Source organism: Clarias gariepinus, chromosome 17 (assembly GCF_024256425.1).
Source record: "Clarias gariepinus isolate MV-2021 ecotype Netherlands chromosome 17, CGAR_prim_01v2, whole genome shotgun sequence".
Taxonomy (NCBI): domain Eukaryota; kingdom Metazoa; phylum Chordata; class Actinopteri; order Siluriformes; family Clariidae; genus Clarias; species Clarias gariepinus.
Window position 1 is genome coordinate 16,717,677 of NC_071116.1, and position 19,575 is coordinate 16,737,251.

Here is a 19,575-nt window from a genome sequence, read left to right on the forward strand (position 1 = left end):
TAATACATGCAGCTCTCTGCGGCTCAGAAACACACACTGAGAAACAAATGTGTCTTTGTGCCTTTACCAGGCTTTCAACATTTATTCAATTAAACAACTCAATAATTATGCGGCTTAAAAGCAGTTGAAATAACAATTATTAATCTAAAACTACGTCAGATAAGAAGCTAATAATGTTCAGGCCCGTGTTTTCCCTCTGAATCCGCTCACACTCCACACCTTTGTTCACGGACAGGTTGAAGATGTCCGCCTCTCGTCTAAATCCTGTAAGTGGCTAGTGTTCAGTCTCGATGTAGACACAAAGCAGTTCTCCGAAAAACATCATAATTCAGTTTCTTAACACAGTAACACAACGCAAGCGAAGAACAAAAAAATAATGTGATAGACACACAAGATGGTGGCACCGCTGTGTGAAGCTGTGATGTGATGTCAGTGTCCTTGGTCATCACTTGCTCTTGGCTGGTTTCTCGGTTTTCTTGGGCAGCAGAACAGCTTGGATGTTTGGCAACACTCCGCCCTGGGCGATAGTAACACCGCCTAAAAGTTTATTAAGCTCCTCGTCGTTGCGGACGGCGAGCTGCAGATGGCGGGGGATGATCCTGGTCTTTTTGTTGTCTCGCGCTGCGTTTCCGGCCAACTCGAGAATTTCAGCCGTCAGGTATTCCAGCACAGCGGCCAGATAGACCGGCGCCCCCGCGCCCACCCGCTCCGCGTAGTTCCCTTTGCGTAACAGTCTGTGGACACGACCCACTGGAAACTGAAGTCCAGCTCGGGAAGAACGAGACTTGGCCTTGGCTCGGGCCTTTCCTCCGGTTTTCCCCCTTCCGGACATAGTCAAATCACAACAACGATATACTGTTATTTAGTTTATCACTCGCTTTGTGTTTCTATTGCAGTCACAGCGCTGTACTATGATGTAAGCAGCGTTTGATATTTATACCCCAATCCGGATTCTGATTGGACGCGCTGACTCTCTCCAACACAACGAATCACAAGATGGTATGTGTCGCGCGACACGAGGTGCGCAACCAATCAAAATAAAGCGTTCTTTTTCTCGAATTTGCATGCAAATTCTATAAGTAGAGGTAAGACGACAGCGCATAAAATACACAGAGCTAAACGGAGGAGACTTGACGTTATTTTTGACGGACCGAAAACATGCCTGACCCTGCGAAATCCGCCCCAGCACCTAAAAAAGGCTCAAAGAAGGCCGTGACCAAGACCCAGAAGAAGGGGGATAAGAAAAGGCGCAAGACCAGGAAAGAAAGCTATGCCATTTATGTGTACAAAGTCCTTAAACAAGTCCATCCGGACACTGGTATTTCATCCAAAGCAATGGGCATCATGAATTCATTCGTGAATGATATCTTCGAGCGCATTGCTGGCGAAGCTTCACGCCTGGCTCATTACAACAAGCGCTCCACCATCACATCACGAGAGATTCAGACAGCTGTGCGCCTGCTTTTGCCAGGAGAACTGGCCAAACACGCCGTGTCTGAGGGCACCAAGGCTGTGACCAAGTATACCAGCTCCAAGTGAAGAAGGTAGGAGCAGAAGATGGACTGAACAGAAGGGGCGCCAGCGGAAGAAGGAAGTGATCTCTGCTCTTTGATACCGCATGTTTATTCCAGGGTTGTTCGTCCTACGCATAAATGACTGCCTCAGATGTTTTGGAAGGACATTATATTGCTGTCATTTGTCTTCTCTTTATTGCTTTTATTGAATGTACCTCCTGAAATGTACTTGTTTGCATGTGTGAAAGAAGGCACCGCAGGTTTCCTCACGTGTAATAGTTCTGGTGCTGTTTAGCTCCAGGGTGCAATTCACAACATCGCTGTGGTTCCGGCCAGAGAACCTGGGGACAGCTGTGGGGGGGATTTTATGTACTGTATGGATTTAAAACAGTGTCTTAATGAATATTAGTTCATAATGATTTTTGTCAACTCACAGAATAAACATGTTGATTCATGTTGACACCAGTGCATTTGTGAAGTTTATTGATGGTCGATGTCTGATTAGTTATATATGTTAGCTATTGATAACTGACATCAAAAGTGACCGCTTTAATCAGGATATTGGAAATAGGTTTGTATTAAAAATACGGCTTAACTTTAATAAAGGCTACCCAATGTTAAACAAGTGTTTTTCATAAAATACGCTACTAGGCAAAAACAATTTTAGTTTGTATTATCGTGTATTAACATGTTAACATAGAAACTTGTATAACAAGTGTTTTCTCGGGGGCAATCCACAGTGTGTACCCTTAAAAAAGTACTAAACTGCAACTTTATCTTTGGGGATAGTACCAGAAATTATAATTTTGTACCCTTTTAATATGGGCTGTTAACCTGAAAACATGGGTGTAGTGTAAGCATGATTTATGGCACGTATTAGTAAACACTAATTTGTTTTTAGAGTAATTTCTAATGGGGAGTGGCAATGTTGCCTTGCGCTTAGGGTTCGGTTTCGATTCCTGCCTTTGGTCTGTGCACAAGTTTGCATGTTCTCCATGTGTTTAGGGAGGTTCCTCTGGGTATTCTGGTTTCGTAGTGTGTGATTTAGTGTATGTGTGTTCCCTGCAATAGATTGTCCATTTACCCTAAGTCTAGGATCGACTCCAGCCCCTTTGTGACTCTATATACAAGATAAAGTATAAGTATAGAGGATAGGTGAGTGAGTTTTAAAGGGGACCTATTATGTATATTATTAGAATTTATATTATTTATAAAAATCCTTTTTTGTAATCTTTTGTAATTATTTCTTTGTATATGAAGATACCCTCCCCTAGCTTGTTTCTCAGTTCAGGTATCTCATTCACGTAGACACTGAAACAGCATGTTTGGAAAAGGAGTGAAAATGAAGTACTTTGACGTTAGAAAAAATGCATTAATTAAAAAGTTAAATAATTTTAAAAAGTGCTTGAGTCCTTTCAATGGGTTGGTATGCCATCCCAGGTGTCCCCTGCTTTGTGCATTAAGTTTCCTGGTTACACAGGTGAAGTGTTAGAGAATGTGAATAAATGGATGTGATTGCAGAAATAATGAGAAAATTAAATCTTTTTTATAAATTTGCATTTTGCCATTATAGGCACATTCATTCTTTTCTCTGTCCTCATTCCTCAAAAAATTCTTAGCAAAGCCTTTTAAAAAAAAAAAATGTATTTATGTTCATCTTACCATGATTCGAATTTACACTTACTAGTTGTAGCTTTTTCGCGACACATGCTATTTTTCTCTTTCACTTTTATGTGCAAGGAAATGTTCATGTCCAGAAGAATTGCGGTGTTGGGTGTTTGCTGCTAGGATTCTTGGCACAGTCAGGATCTAACACCAAGCTTTCATCATCCTGAGCTGCAAGAAAAAAGGCAGAGACCCACATCCAGAGGACCTTTGTACTTTGTCGACTTAATCAAAAACATTTCCTCATGCTAGTACAAGTAACAACCTAATAACACTCTCTAGTTCAATCCTATTAGAAGAGGAGTTGGAATTGCTTCAAACCTGATGAAGGCAGCTAAAGCTAGCCAGGAGAGTGAGGCACAGCAGAGGTGTAATATGGGAGAACTTGAAATAGGATAAAATGTTGTGTGAATAAATGCATAAAAGCTTCTGTTGTATTCAGTGTGGAGTTGATATACTAAGCTAACACAAGACCATAGAGAAGAAAATAGGCCTTCTTTTAAGCCCTTATATTTTACACATTTGTATAACAATAATTTACAGTACATACATCATTATTTTCCCATATCTTATTCTTAGCATGGAATGTATATTTCATTTACTCATCTAACATTGCATTAGACCAAAATAATAGTGTCATGTAGCATCCATGGAGTGCATGCAATCATACAGATACAGAAGCCGGCAGCATCAACTATCATAGTGAGCTGAAGACTGGAAAAATGTAGCCTGGTCTGATTAAACTTAATTTCTGCTGATTCCACAGTTGCTGAGGTCACAATTTGATACCATCAACAGCATAAATTCACAAACCAAACCGGTCCAGTATGGTGCAGGTGGTGTAATGGTGAGGGGATTGAATCTTTATTCCTAATACCAATCATCCATTAAATGTCAAACTATTTAATTTCTGAATAAAATCTGATTCTGATTGTTGCTCGTACTTCAAGTACAAGACAATCAGATTAGGCTAACTGGTGTTACCAAATTGCCTGTAGTGTGTGAATGAATATGTGCACCCTGCAATGGATTGCCACCCTGTCCAGGGTGTACCCCACCTCGTGCCCAAAGTCTCCTGGAATAGGTTCTAGGACCCCTGTGACCCTGAATACAGTATAAAGTAATTTGAAAAACAATTTGAAATGACTTTTGCCTTGTGAAATGATGAATTATTACTGTAATAATAATAATAATAATTATTATTATTGTTATTATTATCAACATGCCCATGATCTTCAATGGTCTCCCCAGTCACAGAATCTGATTCCAATAGAATACACCATCGGGATGTGGCACAACAGGAGATTTGTGGCATGAATGTTTACCTGAAAAAGTGCATGAACTGTGCCATGTCGACTTGAGCAAGATGTTTCCAACATATTTTGAAATCCATGTTGCAAATAATTGAAGCTGTTTGTAAGAACCACCTTAGGTCACCAAGTATTAGAATAGTGTTCCTAATAAAGTGCTCAGTGAACGTGTGTAATTAATATAATACATTTTTTACACACTTATCTTATCTGTAGGTTAGATGATCATGGTAAATACTGTCTTGCTTGACAAAAATGTTAAACTTCTTTAATTCAGATACATACATCTACATCCAAACGTGTATACCATGGATATTCAATAAACCATTACTGACATACATTACATGACATGGAGAGAGATTTAAAAAAAGATTTTATTAACAGTTTAGAAACAAAATATCCCTTTGCCAGACATTATATTCTCTTTCCTCAACAGACGACAAACAAAAACCAAAAGATGAAAAAGTATGAGACCGGGCTAAAAGTAAGGATAAAGGCTTTGCACGTTCACTTTCATGGAACTGTAAAAGCTTACAGTGGGAAAAACTTCCTTAATGTCAGTGCAGTCAAACAAGTCCCTAGACCTTCAGTGGTATTACAGGTAAGTGGATGTGTTTAAAAAAAAAAAAAAAAAAAGATAATGGTGGTGTGATGTTAATTAATAACCTACCCTCCCTGTCCACTTTATTAGGAACACCTGTACACTGGCTTAGTCATGCTATTCTCCAAAAAGGCCAATCATGTGGCAGTCTCACATGCATGCACAGAAATCATACCGGTACAAGAACTCAAGAGCTTCAGTTAAGGTTCACAATCACACAGTGGTGGTGGGGGAGTTGGAATGCAAACACACTCACTTTAGCCATGGCATGGCTGTTGCTGCTTAAGGGACTGGTTTGAATACAACCAAAACTACTAACCAACGATTCGTTCAGTGAGTAGGATTTCAGCAAAGAAAAAAAAAAAAAAAAGGGTTTTAAAGAAAATGGACACCACCTGGGACCAGAGAAACCTCCCTGTGTCAAACCTACAATAAAAAGACCATACTGGAGTTCCACTATTATCAGCAAAGAAGAGTAATCCAAGACTACAGTGGGCAGGTTCACTGAAACTGGAGAGCTGAAGACTATTGCCTGGTCTGACTGGGGTTGGTTTCTGCTGTATAACAGAATGGATCAGAGTTTGGCAACACCATCCATAGACATTTGTTTAAAGAGCCCAGGCTGGTGGAGTTATTGTAATGACATGGGCAAAAATTCCCAGGACATCAAAAGTTTCTGAAATATTCAAGCCAACCCATCTGGCACCAGAAATTGTTTAATGTTAACATTACAAAAATCGCATGACCTGCATCTGCATGATTTTAAGCACTGCAGCCAAACAAGCAGATGGTGGGAATGAGTGTGTGTTCCTAATAAAGTGGTGAGTCAGTGCAATATAATGTAGGTGCAGTGACACAGTGAGGCTGAATACTGAAGTGACTTGATCTATATACAGAAACTGTTTTTATCAAAGGGCAGACTTCACATTTTGGTTCTTGTACTTCGCTGATGAAGAAATGCACTGAAGCAAAACAAAAGGCCAAATGACAAAGTGTCTTAAAAAGACCTAGATTTTAATTTTCTTTCACCTTGTTTGGTTATGCGAAGTGGTGTGTGTGTGTGTGTGTGTGTGTTTTTTTTTTTTTTGGGGGGGGGGGGGGGGGGAATCATATCAAAATTTATCTTGAATAAAGAATGTATCTTTTCTCAGGCAAATCTAGAATGTAAGATTTTAGGTTGAAAGCCTAGATTTCAGCACAAAAATGCTAAAATATTTGTCAAGGACAAATTTTCATGAGCTCATTTTATGTATGTACAATCAAAACAATAAGTGCATACAGACTGAGGGAAACGGTGCAGTGTGTCCATTCTATAATACAGGCAGACAGAATAGAGAATTAACACAGACTGTAGTTACCTGTAGACTTTCAAGCCGAATGTGTTCCGTTTCAGTAGATCACAGTTAGCGAACAACTATACGAAAATGCTGACATTACCTAAAATGCTCTGAAATGTTTTGTTGCGATACGAAGAGAACAAATGTGTAAAAAAAAAAAAAAGAAAAAAAAAAAAAAAAAAAACTTTATCACAGTCAATAAATACAACACAAAAGAGAGATGTTCCAGTTGTTATAATTCATCCCCTATATGGTTTTGTGAATCATCATTTCCCGTTTCTGTAAGAAAAAAAAAGATAAATAAATAAATAAATATATATATTTAACTAGTGGTTTATCTGATATGTACATGACTACATAGTCTCCATCATTTATTTCTGACAAACTGCAAACTTTTAAAGAGTCGTTCAAGTCAAACCAGGACTTTAGTTTGCGCAGAATAACAGAACACAGTTGCCAGAGTAAAAAACTTTATTTCTCTATACAATCCCCTGCTACACTAATGCATTTATCTCAGTGTTTCACTAGAGCCTAGATACCATCAAGGTAGCAAGTTAGCCAAGAAAGCTAGGTCTGAAACACTGGCCTCCCAGGACTTCCTTTAATGGCTTATACATGTGGAAATCACTTGGAGCAAGGACATGACACACATCCCACAGACAGATGCAAGTTTGCACCAACTTGTCCGGCCATTTTCAAGGATCAGGGTTCCACCCGCTGAATGTTCATGGGAACGCCTGCAGCGGGCTACAGACAGTCATTCACAGACGTGCTGCCTTCCATAAAACGTTTACACCAATTAAATGTTTTACTACGGCTAACAGTCTCATCAACTTACTGTGCTTGGAGTCTTCTGTAAATGTTTTTCATCGGTTTTATGCCTTCATTCATGAGACATTTCATCACAAATCCTGGTTTGACTTGAACGTCCCCCGTATATTCACAGCTTCTGCTATATGAGGTATAAAGTTACCCTTGGACTCTTAAGGCCTAACAGTGCAAACATTTTAACACTACACATACTATAAATACTTAACCAACAACCTGCATGCTTGTGTAATAAGCAAATTACCTTTGTCTTCTGTCTCTTCTGCTATTGTTGCCTCTGTTTCACTCTCTACTTTTTTAATCTCCTCAGTAGGTGGTTCCTCTGCTGGTTTCACCTCAGCTCCATCTGGAACATTATAAATATTTTTCAGCATGGCCCAATTTTAAAGTGAATAACAACAACAACTGAAGAACTAGACTGCGAGGTTTTTTACAAAACAAGCAGGAATGTCTCTCTTACTGGACTCATCTTCAGGAAGGATCACTTTCTCAGAGTCTGTGCTGTTAGGTTTGCCGTTCTCTGAGCTTGTGGTGTTTTTATCTTTAGGCTTAGGTTTGGGCTTTGGCTTAGCAAACTTGGCTTTGTTGAGCAGGTAGGTGACTTCTCGGTCTAAGAGAGTGAGTTTAGCCTCTATGTCTTTGGATAGCAGCACGGGTCTCTCTGTAGGAGCGCGTTTTTCCTGCTCGGCCACAGTTTCGTTCTTCCAGGTCTACCAATGATACAATAAAAACAGAAAATATGAGAACAAATGCATTTAATAAAAATAAATTTATACTTAAAAAAAAAAAAAAAAAAAAAAAAAAAGGCCGACATGTGGACATGGAACAATACTGCTCATTACACACCGTGGTCTCATTTATAACTTTCTCCAAGGTCTTCAGCTCAACTTCGGTAAAAATCTGGTCATCTTCTGGTATCATTTTAGCACCCCTACGTAAAAAAAATTAAATAAATTTAATTAAACAAAAGCTACATATTTCAGTTTCCGGTCAGATCACTCACTGACAAATCACATCCTCTATATCGCTTTATCTTGTATACAGGGTTGCAGGGGCCCTGGAGCCTCCGGATACAAGGTGGGAATCGAACCCATACCATAGTGCTGGTCACCCTGACACCCTTCTAACTGATCAAACCCTGACACTGCTTAATGGTTGAAAAGTACAACATTGAACGAGGGTATCTGCTAAATCCTGTACATACAAGTGTAAAATACAGAGCCTGTAAACTCTCCTCAACTTGCACATCTGGAACAATCCAGTAACAGGTATTGTAACAATCCAGTTACAGGTATTGTCTATGGTCAATAAAAGCTATCAGGATTTTTGTCCTGCTTAAATAGTCCTAAAACTCACTTCAGGAACATGGCAGAGTGGTTAAGCATGCTGTCAAGTGCTGCTAGTCTTTCTGGCCATTTCTTCCTCTCCTCCACTCGGAAGAACATGGCTTTGCACAGCTTCTTCAGCTCAGACAACTTCTCCTTTAGCTGTTTGGTTTCTGCTGAATAGCCCTCTTCATCCAACCATGCCGAGGCTTCACTCAGCTTGCTGGAGATTGCCTCCTTCTCCTCTTCAGTGACCACAACCTGGTACTCATCCTGGTACAGCTTGTCCTGTAGAGAGAAGTTTGGGATATTGGGAAAATAATAAATCTCAGTTGTAATGTAAGGGCACAGTAATGCCTTTTAGTCAGAGCAAAGATGTTATAAAAGTAAGGAGCTATCGGGGGCGGGGCTTGTAGGACGACCTTCACACATCAAAAAAGTAATCCCAGTACTCTAACGCGTTACACTCAACACTGGTCATGCATGACTGGACCGTAAAATACAACAATCATTTTCTAAAAAAATTATGAGATGACATTGTGCTCTGTAGCGAGAGCAGGGAACAGGTGGAGGAAAATTTGGAGAGGTGGAGGTATGCTCTGGAAAGCAGAGGAATGAAGGTTAGCCGCAGCAAGACGGAATACATGTGTGTAAATGAGAGGGACCCAGAAGGATCGGTGTGGCTACAGGGAGCAGAGGTAAAGAAGGTGCAGGATTTTAAGTACTTGGGGTCAACGGTCCAGAGCAACGGAGCGTGTGGAAAGGAGGTGAAGAGGCGGGTACAGGCAGGTTGGAATGGGTGGAGAAAAGTGTCAGGTGTGTTGTGCGATAAAAGAGTATCAGCGAGAATGAAAGGAAAGGTGTACAGGACAGTGGTGAGACCAGCGATGCTCTACGGCTTAGAGACAGTGGCGCTGAAGAAAAGACAGGAGGCAGAGTTGGAGGTAGCAGAGCTGAAGATGTTGAGGTTCTCCTTGGGAGTGACAAGGATGGATAGGATCAAGAATGAGTTTATCAGAGGGACAACCCACGTTAGATGTTTTGGAGATAAAGTCAGAGAGGCCAGATTGAGGTGGTTTGGACATGTTCAGAGGAGAGATTGTGAATATATCGGTAGAAGGATGCTGAGGTTGGAACTGCCAGGCAGGAGGTCTAAAGGAAGACCAAAGAGGAGATTTATGGATGCAGTGAGAGAGGACATGAAGTTAGTTGGTGTGAGAGAAGAGGATGCAGAGGATAGGGTTAGATGGAGGCAAATGATTCGCTGTGGCGACCCCTGAAAGGGAACAGCCGAAAGACAAAGAAGAAGATTTTCTAAAAAAATTAGCGAGAAAGTAAATTTGAGCAGCGCCACAGTACTCTTCAACTCTAGTTCACCAGGAGGAGTGGCGTTCTTTTTACCTTGTGGCATTATTTGGCATGACCATAAATACACGTTACTAGGCTTTTGACTGTTACATTCGCACAAGAACGAATTCATTATGAAATACATAATAGCGGTAACCAAAGAACACCAGTTTTGATCAACAGACAAATCATAATTGTATACATGGTTATTGGCACAAAATTTTACACTCAGTGCATCCTTATATAAAAGCCTTTGCTAATGCATGTACTAATCGCAATAATAGCATGCTCATCACTCATGACATAAGCATTAGCTGAGCTGAAGAAATGCAAACGAGTACAACAAGTTATACCTGAGTCTCAAAGACGAACGCCTCCAGACTGTTTAGCGACTTTTCCCTTTCCTGTTTCTCCAGATCTCGTTCTGTCAGATGCTGCAGCCTGATAAGAAAACAACGGTCATTTTTACAAAGCTCTTCATCATCATATGACTACAACCTCCCCTTACCCTTGGTGCGCAAAATCATGCCAAACAGACAGGACACTTCAGACACTTACTTCTTTTTGGAGACATCAATATCTTCAGGGCTCGGATTAAGCACGTCATTAATCTGCAGCTCCACTCCGATATCTACGGAGATCTTGCTCTTTTTCTGGGTTTTAGGTTGCTTCTCTGCCTCTTTCTCCTCCTCCTTTGCTCCAGCTGCTTTGCCTTCATCAGATTTTTCTGACGCTTCAGCCTCCTTCTCAGTCTGCGTAATAAGAAGATTATTTAGTACTTAATTAGAAAGGAAACAACTCCTCATTAGTGCTTCAAATTTTAGAAACCATATTTCTCTAAGCAATTACAAGTGCTTCAAAATGAAATGTATGTGACATATTAGCAAAGAAATGTATTACATTTAGATATAAATAATAATAATAATTATAATAACTACAGATTTAATCAAGCTGTCTTACCTGAGGCTCGTCTTTTTCAGAGCCTTCATCAGATTTCTTCTCTTCAGTAGGAGGCTCTTCTTTGCTTTTCTCTTCCGTATCAGATTGCTCTTGATGAGCCTCAGTTTTCTCCGTTGCCTCTTCCTGCTCTTTTCCTGCTTCAGGGGGAACCTCCTCTTCATCCTAGAACACGACATGGCATCGAATTATAAGACAGTTGACACAAGCGCATGTATCTTCATGAGGTTTGATGGTCATGTTTAAAAGTGTTCATCACTGCCTGACTCTTGCCTCTCTTTAACTTTAAACTTAATCTCTTTATTTCACCCGTTTTATTTTACATGTTGTTTGCATCCAGCTCTTTTGATATACCTGCACTGGTCTAAATAGTTACAATGACATGTCATTATTAGCCTTTTTTCATTCCTTTTTTCCCCCTTCGAACTGAAATGTATGATTGAATATTTGTTAATTGTGGTATTGTAAAATCCACTGTTAAACAAACACAGTTTGCAATATCCTGCAGGAATGCATCTTTAGTTTGTGCAGCTGTAGGATAAAATGTTAGACTTTTGTTTTATGGACTTGTATAGAAAAAGGCTGGATCAAAAGTGTTGCACTACAGCCAGCCACTAGAGGGCGTCAGTTTTTGGCTTCAGTTTTAAACACCTCTTAAACCATACAGTATGTTCACATCACCAGCCTGAAGGGACTCGATTCCAATTTGTGTTGAACCAACGAGTGATCGCACAAACTTATGATGTTTTTTTTTTTTTTATATCAGATGGCTTGATCAAAGACGTATCAATGTGCACAAGTGTGCGCTTTCAGAGGACAGATGCATCCACATTAGAGTCAAATAAAAGGCATTTGTAATTGTGTACGTGAACGGTCATGACATGCAAAACCGATCTGACTGGAATTGGCTCGTAACGTGAACATGGCCAAAATGTCCACATGTACATACATATATATATATATATATATATATATATATATATATATATATATATACACACAAACATACATATGCTACCTCTCAAAATTTGGGATCACTTGCAAATTTTTGTTTTCCAAAGAAAAAAAGAATAAAAAATAAATAAATAAATAAAAAAAACACTTATGCACTTCACAAATAATTACATAAATTAACCATTAAAGTTAGCCGGAATTCTGTCTGTAATGAAGCAGCCAGCACAGTCTCCAGATCTGAACCCTACTGAGCTGTTGTGGGAGGAGCTCGACCGTATGGTTATCTTGACAGTCTGCCACACAATATATGAATATTATATTATATTATATTATAGTATATTATATTTTAAATAGCCAGGGTAATTAGTGCGTTTTTTTCCATAGTTTAGATAAAATTTATTTCACGGCCAGAATAATGAAGAATTGATATCTTACTGACAAATTATTTTATTCATATGTAGTGATGTTTAAACTTGAAGTCATTCATGTTTGTGCAATGTTTCTCAGTGTTTCTAGCAGCATGTGTAATTAAGCAGTGCACACCAACAGCTAATGATGATCAAATCATGGCACCGAGCAGCTTTACTTACCCAGTGAGCTGGCTAATGAATTTAAAATTTCTCCATCTTTACACAAGTTTAGTCTATTTTGATGAGCGGATTCGCAAGGTTACACTGTACCTGTACGGGTTCTGACACATTAGCAGCGGGCTCTGTGCTCCCACCTCCAAACAGGCTGGAGATTGTGTTCCCAAGTTCTTTAAGGGCAAAAAAAAAAAAAAGCATACATTTATATTAGCAAAGTAAAACAAGCATATGTAACAGGGAACCTGAGAGTAAAAGGGGACAAACACCAAAATAGAACAGAACCCACTGGTGAGAGTCGATTCTTCCTCTTTTTCCTCAACGACAGTCTCGAACACTGACTCCACCTGCAACATGTTGAACATTTCCTGTTGTCAGTATTTATAAACCCACATACTGTACAGATACTGTTACAACGGAAATAAATTAGATTAATCAGAAGTCTAACGGAATAAAGCAAAGAGTGGGTGTTAATTTTTTTTTTTTTTAATCAAACAAATAAATAAATAATTCACTGACCCTGTCTAGAACAAGCAAACCGCTCTCATCCATGTTAAAATGGGCCTTGATGCCTTTGGACTCGGCGTCAGTGTGCTTCTTGAAGCTCTCTCCGACTCCAGACAGCTTCACCGTGGTCAGGTTCACAGAGCCAAACATCCTAAAAGAACATGATGATCGTTAGTGTATCCTACACTGATCTTTAAACAACTAGAATTATTGTGTAGAAAATCAGACATAAGTAAATGATCATACGTAAAAGCTTGTCTGTATGCAGACCCAGCAAAAAAATTAATACAAAAAATTTATTTAGCAACCTAACCCAAGCACTTAACCCAAAAATAATGTATTAGAGACAATTAACCTGTTTAAAAAACAAGCTGTAGTTCAGTTATTAGTTCTTTTTCTAAATATGAACCAACCAAGTTTTGGTAAGTATTTACTGAGACGTAGATCTATGTTTTTTAGGTTGCTTTAATGATTGATTTTAATGTTATGGCTGATCGGGGTATGCACTTATGTAAACTTATCTGAAGGAAGCTTATTAAACCAGAACAGACATTACAATGAAAAAGAAATGTGTAACTTACACACTTCCAATGAAGTGAACAAAGTTACAATGAAAATAGAATGTTTGGAAAAAGATGTTCATGTTACTTCTTATGAATCCTTCAAGCTTATAGGCATAAACGAATAATCTGGGTGTTTAGAATTGAGGTATTTTTACATAAATGGATCTTCACATCACTTTTAGTTGAATATCCCTGTTATAACCAACGATTGTGTATTGAGTTGTGTCTGCTTCTCTTACTCCTGCAGTAAACTCACTTCTGATCTTCTTGGCTGAGGAAGCTGAGGTCTCCGTAATTGATGTTGAAAACAAAGTCATCACTGTAACGGTTGAAGGTGATGACTTTGCGCTGGGGATATGGCGCCATCCTCTGGAACAGAACGCGCTTGTTGTGCTTGATTGCCTTCGCTCCCTCATCTTCCTCAGTCTCGCGGCTAAATTCGACCTATGCAGAAAATGTTGAAAGAACATGATTATTAGAAATGTACATGAATGTTGTTATAAGGCATTATTTAGTGGTGTTGTTCGCTTACCTGTATTGGAAACACGGCTGCGTCCCGGATCAGGAAGGGTTTTACCTTAAACGCTTTGCTCAGGGCTGCAGCCTGGTACACTGCACCCATAGCTGCTGCCTCGTCAGCATTTATATTCTTTGCAAGCTCATCTCTAAGGGCAACAAGATGGATTAACAATGTTTTCAGAGAGACAATATTGCATCATTTTACAAGACTCTTTAACATGCAGAAATGTAAAGAACACAAAAAGTGAAAGACATACTTCTTAGTCGCTTTAAGAAGCGCTTCCTGCACTCTGGGAACTCGAGTGGCTCCTCCAACCAGAATGACTTGTTCAATCTCGTCCTGTAGAACCAAGGTCATGGTCACATGAATTAAAGACGTATGCGTGAAAAATGCAACACATTGTACCAATAAGAAGGTGTATTGGTGCAAAATGTCATGTTGAGGCTCATACCAGAGACATCTCAGAAGCAGCAAGCGCCTGCTGCACTGGTATCGGCACTCGGTCAAACAGATCGGAACATAGATTCTCAAACTCGGCACGGGTCACCTTCGCCTTGAAGTCGATATCGTCCATCAGCCCTTCGATCTGGAAGGGCAAGCAGCAAACATTTCGAATTTAACTCATTAATTGCAACATGAAAATCTTATCATCATGTAAAACTTATTTCATATTTAAACTAGTTTTCCCTGAAGCCTTTATAATTTAAATCCAGTGCTTAAATTTTAGATACCTTTCTGTATTAGGACTACAGCAAACTGTGTGTGTTTGTGTGTGCGCGTGTGTGTGTGTGTGTGTATCTGTTTATGCAAAGCCCTTTTTTACCTGTGCTACATGTTCGGCATTTGCGCTCAGCACGGTCTTGAGTCTTTGCGCCTCCTTCAACAGCTTGGCCATAGCACGCAGGTTCTCCGTTACATCTTTCTTCGATTTCTTTTGCTCATTGAAGAGTTTGGCCAGGTGGTCTCTCAGTCTCAGCTCCATTTCAAAACCCCCAAGAGTCCTATCGAAGCTAAACACAGGACATCGAAAGACAACAGTTCATTAGAGCCACATGTGCATTACATAAATGTCGATGCATTTTCCAAGCCTGCTTTGATGTACTTCTAATTTACAGTATAAAACAAGGCTACAGTTTATATACAGTATATATAAAATATAACGTTATGCATTGTGGTAGCTGATGCAATAAAGCCTTAAATAAAATAAATGGCTTAAGAAAGGGATTGCAGTGCAAAGTAAATCTGCTAAGCAATTCCATTTGTTAATTATAGCAAAAATAAAAACAGCGACACTTCCTGTTTAAGCCTTAGGCGGGAATTTTTTTATTTTTTAAATAATGATATTAAATACGCACACACCTTTAGGTTAGTACGATCACTTTGAGGTTGCGGTACAAAATTAGATTGCTCACTAGATACAAATCTTAAAAGTCTTTCGAATTAAGTGCACAGATTATTCCAGTAACAGACATGACCTGTTGGATTTTTTTCTTACTGCTACATATCTGTACATGTTTAAATGAGAGTATGTTAAAAGAGCTGTGAAAGCTTACAGAGCAAGAGGAGACATTTGAACCAGAGAACCTGCGAGCATGAGCTGCTAAAGGGCTTCTTAAAACTAACTAACTAATCGTGCATTTTTTGTTCTTGTACAAGTGAATGGAGAGTACACTATTTATTTGTAAGACTAACACAACACTTATTCCCAGTTACTTTCCTATTTGAAGTATAAAGCCATATTCACAGATCATCGCATGTTAATTATTTCTCTAAAGCAAAGGCTTTGATCCATACAGTATGTAACGTTCTGATATGCAACACTTGCATGTGCGGGTTTAAACTTTTAGCAAGTTTTAACATTCTTGCTAAAATGTTTCATAGTTAAAATTGTTCTAGTAGTGTTTGTTGTAGTACTAGTTTGTGTTTTTTTTTGTAATTTTAATTCTGCCTTTTATTTAATGGCATTAAATTTCTTATAATGCAAAGAACATTACTTTCATGTTTAAAAAAAAATAAAAAATGAACAAAGTCTGGACGAAAGGTTTTGCATTGCCAGCATAATATGAGCACTAACCCAATTCCACGAATCTGCAGCTGAGGCTGTGTGCCTGCATCTTTAGTCTTTACAGTCTGGTAAGTGACTATAGTGGCCGTCGTACTGCCGGATCCCATGTCGTAAAACATAATATTCTGTCAACAAAGAAGAGCAAATAAAATTGTTAAGCAAATACAAGTCAAAATGTCAACTTGATTTTCCTTGCTGTCTGCTAAATTTGAGGTACCTGGGCAGTGGAGTTGATGTCTTTCCTCCTGAAAAGTCCATAGTTCAAAGCCACAGCCGTATTGTCATTGATGAGCTGGAGGACCTTCAAACCTGCCATCTGAGCGGCCTGCAGGACTGCCCTACGTTCTGCCTGGTTAAAAAAGGCTGGGACGGTGATTACTGCGTCTTTAATGATTTGTTCTGTGAAGACAAACGTACACAACGCCATTTTTAGGTTGCTTTATAACAACAGTTCACTATAGGATTTCACAAAGCCAGTAGGAGAAGCAAACCCAATTTGAATATGCAAACCTGCAAAGTCTTCAGCCAGGCCACGAGAGTAGTTCAATACCATGCCCAAGAGCTCCTCTGGAGTATACTGCATCTCTCTGGGGAATACAAAGAAGCAATGTGGACAAGTGATGCATTAAGTCTAATAATACAGTCTACCGTCTTTAGATGAGTGCTGCTGACTGAAAGGATGTTTGTTTAATAGCAAAATGATGTACTGATGTCTTCCTTCAATATACACAAAGATGGGGTAGATGTTGTGCACTTCTGTAATAAACATAAAATGTACACAATAGGAACAGGAACCCTTAGATTTATTTTACACCCTTTATAGTTGCTCCTAATTTCTTTTTGTAATTCTTTCCCTGGTTACTTTAATCTTTTGCAAATGTTGAATGAAACATCTTTAAAGAGATTTGTATATTGTTGTTCTTTGCACCATTCTGTGTAAACCCTGGAGACTGTCGTGTGTGTAAATCCCAGGAGAGAAATATTCAAACCAGCCCATCTGGCACCAACAGTCATGGCACGGGTAATCTCACAGAAATCTTTCACATCATTTTTTTGACCCCATTCTGATATTTGATGTGAACATTAACCAAAGCACCTAACCTGTACATTGTTTTATGCACTGTGCTCCTGCCAGAAAACTGAATAAATGTGCGTGTTCCTAATAAAGTGGACATTTTCAAAACACAGCATAACCAATCTATATATAAGAAATTAAGAGCTTTACTCACTCAGAGTATTTGAAATACACCGTTCCTCTCTTTTCATCTCGGAGTACCTGGTGTTCAGGAAAGTGTTTCCTATACTGCTCAACCTGGAGGTTATCAGCGGTCTTCCCCAAGAGGCTCTGGAGATACCTGTACACCACTTTGGGATTCTTCACAGACTGAAACGAGCACATGGGAACATTCAGATTCAGCTTCAAGGACTAAATTCAAACCTGTGAAGAAATGTAATTCCAAAACTGTCAGAAAAAGGACTCACCACACCCAGAGCACTGTCTCCAAAAAGTCTTTCGTTCTCTTTTAAGCATACGGCCACTGGAGTTTTCCTTCTGGACTCCCTAAAGAAGACAAAAAAACAATAAGGATAATAAATAATAATAACAACATGAATGAAAGTAAAAAAAAAAAAAAAGGTGTTTTATATTCTGTACTTGTTGAGAGCGATTTCCATCGGCACACCAGGCTTGACTATAGCGACTTTCATCCATTCGCTTCCCAGGTCTACAGACATCACAGCAACTGAATCTGTTCAGCGGAAAAGAGTGATGATTAGGAGTTTAAGCATGTTGTACAAATAACAAATACCAGTAGATGTGTAGCAATTATTATGGTCATAACCATCCAAAACATCCTGTAATATAGCTTGTGTCCCAAAAAAAAATTTTTTAAGCGAAACTGTTGACATTGCATCCGCTTTCTAGTATGATGAGTGCATCGTTCTGTCAAAAATTAAAACTCTAAGCATAAGATGACTATAATTTATGCTTTACCTGCTGGAGAAGGAAGGAGTGCTAGGGCGAGGCAGAACAACGCCAATAACGGCAGCTTTTTCCTCATGGTAACCTGAAAAAGAAAAAAAGAAACAAAAAATGAGGGAATCAGACAGTACAGACAGAGCAATCTGTGTTACGATGACCATTTACGTCATGCGAATAATGCAAAGGGCGATCGGTGTGAAGCAGTCATGACTTCTCATGGCCCTGATATTACATCATCTAGTCCAAGATTTCCGACCACACACACACACACACACACACACACACACACACAGAGTAAACCAGGTAATGATGAATAATGACTAGAAGCTGTATGGAAAGACACCTGCTCTGGAAAAGATGTGCATAACACAGAAAAACAGGTATACTCAAGCAGAGTTACTATTCATAATCTGCTCTCTCGCTCTCACACACACATGCAAGACCTGCTCTAACCAAAGACAAATCACAAAACTGATCTGGGATCAGCATAAAGTTGAAAACTTCCTCTATTCTCCTTTCAAACACGTGGACTTGATTACAAAAGGTGATCATGTAGGCATCTAACTCAAGTACTGCTCTGATATATGATGCAGGTAATATTAAAAAAAAGTGTACATGTGCATTTTTATTGGCAAGTTATTGACTGTTAACTTATAAACGTGATCAAACTGGTCTGAAACCCGCATCCATATCAGGAGTGTGGAAACTTCTGGTCCTGTTGCCTTTGTCTAATAATGACGCACACCAAGCTGATAACCGGATCGTGAAGGCTGGCGATCACCAGAGATCCTCATGAACACCGGATGCTTTCAGTCGATTGTGGATGATTACGTTGATCTTCTGCTGATTTATAAGGCTAGATACAAGTGTGACCTGGTGTAAGCAGCCTGTTAGCAGATCGCGCTTAGCCAGCTAGCAGATCCATAAACCAAAAAAAGCACAAGCAAGTCTGAGATCTTATAACGCTGACTAGATCTGAAGATAGAAACCGGAAATACATATACACGCATGTCAACGTAATCATTACTAGATTCAACGTGAAAATGAAATGTGATTAAAAACTTACCATGAACTTTGTATACAGGACCAGAATGACTCTTGCAGGTGAAGCTTATCTGACAGTGTGAACAATAACAAAAGATCCCCGTGCGATCCTCACACGTTAATACTGCTCCCTGGTAAATGTCACATTAATCAGTGAAACCCATGCGGCGGCGGTGTTTTATAGTCACGCTGCACAACGCTGTGCTGATATCAGTGCTACAGCAGTCACCGGCTCGATGCGGACACCGGGGCCCTGGACGCGGCGTGTTCTCATTGGATCCACACGCCTCGTTGTTCCGCGAGTTAAGCGCTGACCCGGTATGCTGCTCGCTCCGCCCCTTCAGGGCTAAAAACCGCCGCGCTGATTGGTCCACGTGCCAAACACAATTTGAATGGTCAGGTAAAACGCTAACACACAGGCGTTTTGATTGGTCCACGTTAAACAAATGGGCGTACGGATTACGTCGCAGACA

The 19,575-nt window shown here is 39.5% G+C and overlaps 3 protein-coding genes across 4 annotated transcripts; 1 reads left to right on the forward strand and 2 right to left on the reverse strand.

Moving 5' to 3' along the window:
• Positions 1–50: 50 nt before the first annotated feature.
• LOC128545804 (histone H2A) lies at positions 51–915 on the reverse strand. Its single transcript, XM_053516453.1, has one exon. It carries the CDS (start codon positions 830–832, stop codon positions 446–448), a length of 387 nt encoding a protein of 128 aa, XP_053372428.1. The 5' UTR covers positions 833–915; the 3' UTR covers positions 51–445.
• Positions 916–1,091: 176 nt separating this feature from the next.
• Positions 1,092–1,974, forward strand: LOC128545364 (histone H2B 3). Its single transcript, XM_053515575.1, has one exon. It carries the CDS (start codon positions 1,159–1,161, stop codon positions 1,537–1,539), a length of 381 nt encoding a protein of 126 aa, XP_053371550.1. The 5' UTR covers positions 1,092–1,158; the 3' UTR covers positions 1,540–1,974.
• A 4,210-nt stretch (positions 1,975–6,184) lies between these two features.
• On the reverse strand, positions 6,185–19,405 carry hyou1 (hypoxia up-regulated 1). 2 transcript variants are annotated; one of them, XR_008355590.1, is made up of 25 exons: positions 19,125–19,405; positions 18,071–18,143; positions 17,732–17,825; positions 17,560–17,638; positions 17,307–17,461; positions 16,588–16,664; positions 16,295–16,476; positions 16,087–16,202; positions 14,836–15,022; positions 14,464–14,598; positions 14,269–14,351; positions 14,025–14,157; positions 13,749–13,936; positions 12,942–13,080; positions 12,712–12,769; positions 12,519–12,595; positions 10,888–11,049; positions 10,486–10,679; positions 10,281–10,368; positions 8,612–8,868; positions 8,102–8,186; positions 7,716–7,965; positions 7,500–7,601; positions 7,266–7,379; positions 6,185–6,706 (listed from the first exon to the last, which is right to left on the reverse strand). XR_008355590.1 is itself a non-coding variant. In XM_053475929.1 (24 exons), the coding sequence occupies exons 1-24, from the start codon at positions 19,125–19,127 to the stop codon at positions 6,660–6,662; spliced, it is 2,964 nt and encodes a 987-aa protein (XP_053331904.1). In that variant the 5' UTR covers positions 19,128–19,405; the 3' UTR covers positions 6,185–6,659. The 2 variants fall into 2 exon arrangements, 1 of the variants encoding a protein (XP_053331904.1); XM_053475929.1 differs by lacking the exon at positions 7,266–7,379.
• Positions 19,406–19,575: the final 170 nt, after the last annotated feature.